Here is an 11,778-nt window from a genome sequence, read left to right as displayed (position 1 = left end):
TCCAAATCACCATGAAGGAAGGCAGTTTTCACATCCATCTGCTCAACTTCCTAGTCAAGACTAGTTGCTAAGACAAGTATTGTATGGATCGATGGCATCTTTACAATTGGAGAGAAGATCTCATCAAAATCAATACCTTTTCTCTGACTGAACCCTTTTACAACCAATCTAGCTTTGTACCGTGGTCGTGAAGAGCATTCATTTGGCTTCTTCTTGTAAATCCACTTGTTCTCCAAAGCTCTTTTTCCTTTAAGCAGCTTCACTAACTCAAAGGTGTGGTTATCATGCAATGACTGCATCTCATCTTGCATGGCCTCAACCCACTCTTTCTTGTGTTCATCTTCCATGGTTTCTGAAAAACTCTGGGGCTCTCCCCCGTCAGTCTATAACACATATTGTTCTGTTGAATACCGAGTGGAAGGATGTCGGTCTTTGGCTGACCTCTTGGATGGAATCTCTGGTGGAATCTCTGGCACTACCAACTGCTCATCAGTATCAACATCTCCCTGAACCTGTAAGGGAACATCCACATCACCTCTACCCTGGTGGTCATCCTGAACATCATTCTCAACCTAAGATGAAAATTTCTTCAAAGGAATTGAATCCACACCAGTCAAACTGTCACCCTGCTGAGACATAGATTTCTTAGGTTTCTCAATATCCTGAATCGTCTGATCTTCTACAAACACGACATCTCTGCTTCTCACAATTTTCTTCTCAAATGGACTATAAAGCTTGTATCCAAATTCATCTTGACCATAGCCAAGGAATATACACTGTCGCGTTTTCTCATCAAGTTTGGACCTTTCATCTTTTGGAATATGCACAAATGTTTTGCACCCAAAAACACGCAGATGATTATAGGAAACATTCTTACTTGTCCAAACTCGGTCTGGCACATCAAACTATAGAGGAACACGGGGTGTGAGATTCAACACATGAACAATAGTGCTCAATGCCTCCCCCTAAAAGGATTTTGGAAACTAGGCTTGTGAAAGCAAACATCTCACTCTCTCAACCAGTGTTCTGTTCATCCTTTCTGCTATGCCATTCAATTTAGGAGTTTTCGGAGGCGTATTTTGATGCTGAATACCCTGCTGTCTGCAATACTCATCAAACAGACCAGAATACTCTCCACAGTTTTCAGTCCAGATGCACCTCGGTTTCTTCCCAGTCTGTCTCTCAACTAGGGCTTGAAATTTCTTGAACTCAGCCAACACTTGGTCTTTTGACTTCAATATATATACCCACAACTTCCTTGAATGATCATCTATGAAGGTCATAAAGTATCTGGAGCCACCAAGTGTTCTCGTTTTCATAGGGCCACACACATCCAAATGTACCAAATCCAGTATCTCTGACTTTCTCGAATGAGGGAAATTCTTGAAGGAAACTCTACTTTGCTTCCCTGACAAACAATGAGTACACCTTTTCAAAAGTGTACTTTTCAGTCCACATAGTAGACTTTTCTTCCCAAGTAGATCTAATCCTTTCTCACTCATGTGAGCCAATCTCTTGTGCCACAACTCTGTTATACCGTTATCCTCCATCGCATTAACAATGTCGTTGGAGATCTTTGCTTGCAAAATGTACAATGCATAGTGCTTCATGCCTCAAGCCACAACCATAGCACCTCCGGTAAGCTTCCACTGGCCATCACTAAAAGTGCTGCAATACCCTTCGTCATCAAGTTTACCTGTAGAAATCAAATTCAAACAAATGTCAGGGATATGCTTCACATCTCTAAGAACTAAACTCATGCCATTATTTGTCTTCAGATACACATCCCCAATTCCAATGACTTTAACTAAGCCATCATTTCCCATCTGTACTGTTCCAAAGTCACTATATCTATAGGACGTAAAGAAATCCTTCCGAGATGTAGCATGAATGGAGGCACCACTGTCAATCACCCAACTGGTTACATGATATGCAACATTTATCATCTAATCATCATAAACAATGAGGAATTCTGCATGAGTGGTAGTAGCAACTCTATCATCACCATCTTTGTCATCTCCATTCTTCGTTCCCTTCCCTTTCTCATTCTTGTTTTCTTTCTTCAATTGCCTGCAATATTTCTTGATGTGTCCCATTTTCCCGCAATGATGACACTCAACATTTGCAAACTTATTGGACTTGCTTCTGCTGTTATCTCTGTTCTTCGGACCTTTGCTCTTACTTCTCCCTCTATTTTCTATAACCAAGATCTCTGACTGTGAAGAGGATCCCTATGTTTTTCTTCTCATCTCTTCATTTAGCAAACAACTCTTGGCCATATCCATCGTGATTACACCTTCTGAAGCGGAGTTAGACAATGAAGTTCTGAGCGTCTCCCACGAGTCCGGTAATGAACCAAGCAACCATAACCCTTGTATCTCATCATCAAACTTAATACCCCTACCAGCCAACTGATTAATAATTCCTTGGAATGTATTCAGGTGATCAGATAAAGGAGTCCCGTCCTAGTATCTCAAAGCCATCATTTGTTTAATCAGAAACAACTTATTATTTCCAGTCTTTCTAGCATATAACTGTTCAAACTTACTCCATAGAGAACGTGCATTTGTCTCTCCACTAATATGGTTCAAAACATTATCATCTACCCATTGCCTGATATACCCACACACCTGTCGATGTAACAAAGTCTATTCTACATTAGACTTTTTTTCTAGTTTTTCAACACTAAATACTGGTAGGTAATAATCTTTCACATAAAGAAGATCCTCCATTTTTCCTTTCCATATGTGATAATTTAAACCATTGAGATTAATCATTCTACTAGTAATTGCTTCCATAACTCAAACTGCCAACCTGACAATCTGTCAACTAGGCTCTGATACCACTTTGTTGGGAGAGATATCAACAAACAACCACCGCGGAATAATTCTTCTCCCTATATGCAAGAAAATATAGTGTATCTTTAATTTTATATGTACTAAAAATAATAAGAAAAATAATCAATCACACCAAGCCACAAGAACACAAGCAATTTTTTACGTGGAAAACTTCCCTAGTGTGAGGAAGAAAAACCATGGGACCTAGTCTAGTTAAAAACTTCCACTATCAATCAAATAATGGACACACCAAGTGTTCTATAATCTCAATTAGAGGCTACAAATATATCTTATCAAGATATCCACAATCTTGACAAATACAAAGAGAATAGGAGAGAATATACCAAATTCGCGGTTACTGTTCACGGGTAAAAATCCCAACTCGTGAGTTCCAAATCCGATCTCTCCGTTCAGATTGTAACTCCTTGAGTCATGAACCTCTCCTCCAAATTTCAGCTCGATCGGACCACAGACCAAGCAAAATCGAAGTCTTGATGAAATCTGGGCAATATGAGAAAAATCACATTTTTCTCTCTTTCTTTTTGAGAAGTGACGGCTCCTCCCTTCTCCCCTCTCTTTTTATAACTTACTTTAGGTTTTCACACTACAGGTGTCATGACTTGCTCATTTTCACACATTTTTTTTTATATAATATCATACACCTCACATTCCAGCTCAGCAGGTCACAATCCACCTGGACCTGTGGATACCAAGGATATATCAGAACATACAGTAGAAGCCTACGCAGTAGAAAATGTACAATTGTATTCATACCATCATATCATATATCACAATGTACCAGAGTTACTACAATCACTGTACTTCCATATATATATATATATATATATATATATATATATATACATTCCAAAAATGCAATCTAGGGACAATTCCCACAAAACCATACTATCCCTACCAAAAACTTACCCTTCAAAAAGGGCAGAAAAACCACACTATGTCAGCGGGGCTTTTCCTGCTCTCCTATATGGGACTCCTGAAAAATTTGTAAAATTTAGGGGTGAGACACCTCTCAGTAAGGGAAATAAACTAATACCAGTGTGTAGCAACATGAGTATTCCGTGTTCTACATATACCATACATAACATATTCAATAATGTTTATCAAATCTAGGAAAACATATATATATATATATATATATATATATATCAAAACATGGCAAAACATACTGCATTTTCATAAACATTTCTCATCTCATATCATAATAATAACATAAAAACAATCCTGGTAGGTTAGCTGGCTGTTGTCATGTATTACTCCCACATGACTGGGTTGTGTGGCCCGAAAGCGGGACCTGACAATGGTTGGTCGACCATTGCCAATTCAATAGTCTAGTCTGTAGGTCCGATGGGTCTACCCAGACTGGTCCGTACACCAGGAGCGATAATAGCACACTTCTTGAAAATAACCATATCGACCATCTAATCTCACATCACTCCGTACAGCGGCGTTAACACAGATATCATGATCACGAAGACCATGGACACATAGCAACGGTACGGTGCAAGTGCTAGCCTAAATCAAGCCAACCAGGTTCTAATAGCATATATATATATATATACTGAAATTGTGATACAGAGATATATCATATCATTCATTTTCACATTAATCATATCATTTTACATATATACGTGTATCATGAAAATCATCAGCCCGTACGCCAGTATTACACATTTTAGCACAGCCCGTACGCGGGCAAATCACATCACATAGCACAGCCCGTTCGTTGGCAAATCTCATCCACATAGCACGGCCCGTATGCCGGCAAATCACATCACATAGCACGGTCCATACGCTGCAAATCACATCACATAGCACGGCCCGTACGCCGGCAAATCACATCCACATAGCACGACCCGTACGCCGGCAAATCACATCCACATAGCACGGCTCATATGCCGGCAAATCACATAAAAATCTCGGACCGTATGCCAGTTTTCCATCATAAAAATCCATATCATCCACATTCCTAGAAAACAGTATATCACAACATTTTAGTCATGCCACACAATAGATTTTCCTCATATTCAACATACGACCATTTTCACAGTATTTTGCAAATATAAAACATATATATATATATATATATATATATATATATATACAGTACTAGTTTAGTTTATCCCCTTACCTGATTCCTGAACAGCCCCTAAGAAAAATCTCCCCGCACCCGCAGGGTTCCTAACTCAACACTCTGAAAATGAAAACTCCTAGAATTAAACTCTAGTATTTCAACGTGTATAACATTTCTTATAACTATCATTAAGTCAAATTCGGCTTAAAAGTCTTACCTCAACTCAGGGATGATTTCCTACGTTCCCAATCAACACCTCTGGAAATGAAAACTTCCAGTATTAAACTTTAATATTTTAACGCGTATAACACTTCTCTCAACTGTCACAAATCCAAAAATTGAGTATAAAGACTTACCCTGGATTTGGGATGGTTTCCACCTTGCGTTCACCAATGATCTGCTTTAGCAGATTCGAAGAGAACTCCGCTAGGAGCGTCGTGGTGGCTTCGGATCGTCGATCCGACGTAAAAATAGCCCAAAAACAAAAAAAGAGAGAGAGAGAGAGAGAGAGAGAGAGAGAGAGCCGAAAGGGAGAGAGAGAGAGAGAGAGAGAGTGTGTTAGCTTCTTTAAGAAGCTTAAATATCCGGATTTCCCCATATTTATAGAACAGCGGATTTCGTCGACGAGCCCGTCCTTCGTCGACGAGTCCTTCACAAATTTCGTCGACGAAATCCACTCCTCGTCGACGAAATTCAGTCAGCTCAAAAAACCCTCTCGACATTTTCTCATTGACGAAGCCCTCTGTTCGTCGACAAAATATTTAAAGCCTTCGTCGACGAATCCCCTGTATTCGTCGACGAAGTCGACGGCTTCCTTCTATTTCCGGCTTCAATTTCCCTTTCTTTTATTATTTAAATACCATTTTATTTGGGTTGTTACAAAAAGGGTTGGACTTTGGACTTTTAATAAAACTCACTCGGGCTTTCCTCCACATGGAAGGAAATAACCCAACAGTTTGAACCCTCAACTAGTGTTAGGAGTGGAAGGCAACTAGAAATAACTTACTCTGCAAAATGTAAATAATTGGAATGTGACAACGCTTAGTGAATGGATAATATAGATAACAAGAGCTATGATATGCATATAAATATGATTTTAGAAAAGTCTGTCGTTATTTTAGAAAATCAAATTTGTTTTCACCATTAGCATCCAAAATACAAATACACATATCATAATATTTTCGTATTAGTATATGTAATAATTTGAGATCAGAACTGACTGCACACAAAAGTTTGCTAGGTGAATAGAAATAGGGCAAAAGATACAGAATCGGAGTCATATGCGCGTAAACAGAACTTATAATCAGAATATTAGAATATCATAATAAGTGAGGCGAACAAAGGTCCTAGCACTCCAGGATCTTAGCAGTAGGTCAAACAGTCAAATTTATTTTCAAAACGTAATAGAATTACAAAACGATAATTTTCTGAAATAATGTAACTTGTTAGTTTCAAACTAACGTTTAATTACAAATAGATAATCAATATTAAATTCAATTTTAAAAAATAAACCTTCAAATAAATTTATAAAAATAAATTTGTATATTTTTTAAAATAGATAATTTTATAAAACAACTCTATCATGCACTCATATAAGAAATAGAAGGATAGAGTTGTGAGGTATCATCTATTTGGGATTACAAGTCGAAAACTGTCTGCACCTAATGATCGATAATAAAAAGGTGCGTATAACTGTATAAGGATGAGTTGTCATTGAATGGATGTTTTTACTTGTTGTCGCTATTAACATTATCCTTATTATTTAGTTATACAAAAATATTTTCTAATGCCATTAATATTACTAAAACATAATTTTTTGTCTTGTTAAACATTGACTTAAACTATAAAAACTAATTTTTTTTACGTTATCGTTATTGAAATAAAAATAACGATTTCCTTAGTATGTATAAGCTTTAAAATATAATACTTTTATATTAGGTAAAAAAATCAAATTACATTATCAACATACAAAAATATTTACAAAGTATTTTCCTATTATTATATGTGAAATAAATTCTCTTATTTTATCATCAATCTATTAATTATTGTTTGCAACTTAATTCTGATATTTTAAATTTTTGAAAGACATTAAAATAATAATAAATCTGATAAGAACAATCCCATTACAAGATTTTTACTAACCAAAAATCAAATATAGTTTTTATTTTATTTCATTATAATATATTAGTAGAGAAAGAATAATAAATTTACAGATTTAGAATTCCTACATTCTTGCCTTTAGGATCAAAATTTAACTATCAAAATAGAAAATAAAAAATATTTTTCATAAAATAAAAACATATTCACTCATCATTTAAATAATATATTTGAAGTTAGGGAATTCAAAACAGTTAGGAATATTAATTAAAAAACAAGAGCAAATGGGGAGAGGAAGAGAAGAGAAACAAAAGAAAGAATTGCCTATGCTCTTTTCTTGAGAAAACAGAAATTAAAACTAAAAACCAGTAACATGTTTGGTTAACATTTATTAAACTAATACAAGTTAAAAACTTAATTAAAAAGTGTTCATTTTTATATTTAAATCAAATAATATTAAAAAAATATAATTAAAAAAATAAAATTACAAATAATGTACATTAAAATTTATTATTATAATTATTTTACTTTAATTGTTCAACTTTCAAAATTTACTTTACAATAAAAATTTTATTGGACATAATTATAAAAATTTTATAATTATATTACTTTAATCTTAATAATTTATTATTATCATTTATTTAGTTCTATTTATTTACTTTGTTAAATATTTACAACTAATTAGTTAAATTTAAATTTTCTTATTTTAAATTCTTAAAATTGTTAAATTATATATCTAACAACTATAATTTAAATAAAGACCTAAAATTAATTTAATATATAGATAAATGTATAGTGATAGCATGTATAGTGTTATTGACACTTTTCTTTCTTTGAGAAAATTAAAATAGAAAATGAAAGAAGGTAACAAATTTGTCAATTTTTATAATGAGAAAAAAGGTGGCATCTGCATTTTGAAGATGCCATAATTTTATTTTTCTTTTTTTTTTTGTGTGTTAAAGGCAAGCGGATTTGTATGAATTTGAAATGAATGAAAATTATAAATTCTCTTGTTTAATTTTTTTTAAATGTTCGATATCAATATTTATAAATAAAAATATTTTTTAATGCCACAAACACACATATGCCAAGCACATCATTACCATTTATTTATTTGATGAATCCATTACTAAAAAGTATAAGAACATCTCACTCTGTAATTTTGCTTCATGGCTAGAAAGCTTAAGCTATGTGAAAGAGTTTATAATTCAAATCCAAATAAATAAACAAATAAAATAAGTAAATGACAGCCAAGTGCTTCACAATTTTTACAGCTTTATAGCCACCCCCACACATGGTAAGAACCCCGCTCCCATTTCCATGAACGGTCCACTGCTTAAAAATCCCCCAAACCTTGGAATTCAAACCCTCCTTCAATCTGCCTAATTCATTTGAATTTGAATAATCCGACCGTTAACATCTCCCCTCTTATATACCAAAAAAATCTTTAACCATTTCCACAACCCTCCCAAGCTTCTTCTAGTCTTCCCCCTCACACCAACCAACACACACACAGCCATGGCTGAAGTTGTAGAGATGCCTACAACTGCAGACCCAGTAGTCGCTGCAAAGAAAGGCAAAAAGGGCAGAAAAGCACTGAAGCAGAAAGATTCATCATCAGCAAATGAGGCTAACATTCAGGCCGGCAAGATCTCTCAACCAGATTTGGCTCCAGTGGTGCTGCCGCCGCCATCTGCCGCAAAGGAGAACTATGAGAGCCTCTCTCAGCCCAAGAAAACCAAAGCCAAACAATCCAAGCAGTCCTTTGAGAAGGACTTACAAGAAATGCAAGAGAGGCTTCAGGAGCTTCAGCTGGAGAAGGAGAAGACAGATGAGCTCTTGAAGGCCAGAGACGCGACGCTGAAGCTGAAGGAGGAAGAACACGAGAAGCTTCAGATGGAGCTCAAGAAGCTGCAGAAGTTGAAGGAGTTCAAACCCACTGTGGTAAAATTTTCTTGGTTCTTCACTTCTTCCACTCTTCATTACCCTCCCTGTTTGCTGAGAAAAAGAGAACAAAAGGTGAAACTGGGTTAAGAGGAGCATGTGAGCATTCCAAATTTAGCCATTCAACCTTTTGTGCAGTTTCTCAGCAACCAAACGGTGCATTATTAATGATTTGCGCGATTCATGGGTTTTGGTCTGATGGTCTTTTTGTTGATCTTGAATTTTCTTTAGACATTGCCTATGGTGCAGTCTCTGGGAGACAAAGGGCAAGAAAAGAAAGAAAAGAAGAAGCAGAAGAAGGCGTGCCCTGAAAAGAAGAAGCCATCTCCACCTTATGTCCTATGGTGCAAAGATCAGTGGGCTGAGGTGAGATAAAAAAGAAGTGCTTTGGATTATGAAATTGTTTTTTATTCGAAATTTTTTGCTTACCCTCTTGGGTTTTCCATTTTCAGGTCAAGAAAGCAAACCCAGATGCTGATTTTAAAGAGATCTCCAACATTTTGGGGGCGAAATGGAAGAACGTTAGCACAGAAGAGAAGAAGCCCTATGAGAAGAAGTACCGGGTCGAAAAGGAAGCTTACTTGCAAATCATTGGAAAGGAAAAGCGTGAAAATGAAGCAATGAAGCTCTTTGAGGAGGAGCAGAAACAGAAGACAGCTATGGAGTTGCTTGAACAATATCTTCAGTTCAAGCAGGAAGCTGAAAAGGAAAATAAGAAAACAAAGTAAATTTCACCAGAATACTCACTTCCTATATGTGATTATGTGTGCAAGACCATAGCATTTCTTATTTCTTTCTGAAATTTTCTTTTACAGGAAAGAAAAGGATCCACTGAAGCCAAAAATGCCTATGTCTGCATATTTTCTGTTCTCAAAGGAAAGACGAGTAGCTCTGTCTGCAGAGAGCAAAAGTATTTTGGAGGTAAGAGGAGATCATAGATACTCTTCTTCAAATTCTTTTACCCTGCGTTTGGGAGCTTAGATTTCAAACCTTGGATTTGAATTTATGTTGATTTGGACAAAAATGCAATAGAAAATTCTACGGAGTTTCATCTAAATCTACAGAAACCCAAATTTAAGGCCAAAATTCATGCTCCCAAACACTACCTTTTTAGTTACAAAGAATGGTTTTATGCTAGTTTGTAACTGGGATTTGTGAGGTCAGGTTGCTAAGATTACAGGAGAAGAATGGTTTTATGCTAATTTGTAGCTGGGATTTGTGAGGGCAGGTTGCTAAGATTACAGGAGAAGAATGGAAGAGCATGACAGATGGGCAAAAGGGGCCTTATGAAGAGGTTCATTCACCTCAAGATCTCTCATTCATCATTTTCTTTTTTTCTCTTGGGCAGTTTAAGCTATTTCTAGTTCATTTCTAAACTTAGTCCAATACTTGTAGATGGCGAAGAAAAACAAGGAGAAGTACCAGCGGGAAATGGAGCTTTACAAGCAGAAGAAGGAGGAGGAAGCTGTTAATCTCAAGAGGGAAGAAGATGAGCTGATGAAAATTCAGAAGCAAGAAGCCTTGCAACTGCTGAAAAAGAAGGAGAAAGCAGAAAACATAATTAAGGTTTTTCCCAATACTTCATCTGAGCAGTCAAATTGATGAGTATGACTCCTTTTTGAGAAATCTTTCATGGTGGCTAATTGGGCTTTTTTTTCCCCTGATTTAAATCGTGCAGATATCAAAAGAGAACCAACAGAAGAAGAAAAAGCAGCACAAGGAAGAGAAGAATGCTGATCCCAACAAGCCAAAGAAGCCTGCATCTTCCTTCCTTCTATTCAGGTGAACAGACAGTCAGTGTTGAAGTCCACTTTGCAGTATTGGATTCAATAGTGAAGTAGACATCGCTGAATTGGGTTCTGTTTATTGATACAGCAAAGAAACAAGGAAGAGTTTATTGCAGGAACGACCTGGAACCAACAGCTCAACTGTAAACGCTCTCATCTCAGTAAAATGGAAGGTAACCCTTCTCCCCATCTCATATGCTAACAGTAAGCAAGGGAATATCATGAATATTTTCAATTCAACTTGTGTATTGTTGTTGTTTCTATAGGAGTTGAGTGAGCAAGAGAGGCAAATCTTTAATAACAAAGCTGCAGAAGCTATGGAGGCATACAAGAAGGAATTGGAAGAATACAATAAATCTGTCGCAACCAGTGGGGAAAATACACAAGCATGAAAGCCTTGAGAAGCTGGGTTTTTCCTCTTTGTTGAGCATATGCTGATTGGCCATCAGTTTGATAGCCAATTCTCAACTTTTTGACTGTTAACTATCTGATTGGGAATTTGAATTTTTGATTCAAAGAATTTTGGTGAACATGGTGTTCTTCTAGAGAAAATGGATTAGTTTAGATTTTGTTTAGTCTAAGAAAGGTCTATTCCTAGAATAGAACCATCATTCTATAAAGATTGGTGGCGGTTTAAAGAAGAAGATGACTTGTTATCGTCATAAAGTAAATGATAATGCAAAAGTTTTTATGAATTAGAGCTGAGTGGCTGAAGAAAACAAGGAAGCTAGTCTGAAAGAGAACTATCAACGATTTTGTTCGACATCATTTTTGAAATTTGAATTCGGATGACTAATAGACATTAACGATTTCTCAAATTTGTGTACAGTTGTCTGACTTGAGTAGTCGTCGATAAAACTTCCCCCTTGTGATGCTACTCTTACCGACTCTCGAACATCTGTATGAACAAATCCAGTAATCCCTTTATTTTGTGTGTGGTTGTCATGAACTAAACCCAATTCTGCTTCCTAAAGCACACAATGCCGCTTGTTGAACTCCAGCTTACATGATTTTACACCAT

The 11,778-nt window shown here is 36.1% G+C and overlaps 1 protein-coding gene across 1 annotated transcript; it reads left to right on the top strand.

Annotated features, from left to right (window-relative positions):
* Window positions 1-8,477: 8,477 nt before the first annotated feature.
* On the top strand, window positions 8,478-11,575 carry LOC131157595 (high mobility group B protein 13-like). The gene is made up of 9 exons (XM_058111876.1): window positions 8,478-8,970; window positions 9,202-9,336; window positions 9,423-9,694; window positions 9,786-9,891; window positions 10,199-10,264; window positions 10,366-10,536; window positions 10,649-10,752; window positions 10,846-10,930; window positions 11,024-11,575. The coding sequence occupies exons 1-9, from the start codon at window positions 8,545-8,547 to the stop codon at window positions 11,147-11,149; spliced, it is 1,491 nt and encodes a 496-aa protein (XP_057967859.1). The 5' UTR covers window positions 8,478-8,544; the 3' UTR covers window positions 11,150-11,575.
* Window positions 11,576-11,778: the final 203 nt, after the last annotated feature.

The sequence above is a fragment of the Malania oleifera genome, chromosome 6 (assembly GCF_029873635.1).
Source record: "Malania oleifera isolate guangnan ecotype guangnan chromosome 6, ASM2987363v1, whole genome shotgun sequence".
Lineage (NCBI taxonomy): Eukaryota > Viridiplantae > Streptophyta > Magnoliopsida > Santalales > Ximeniaceae > Malania > Malania oleifera.
The sequence above is the reverse complement of the archived record's forward strand: the minus strand, read 5'-3'. Positions and strand labels throughout refer to the sequence as shown.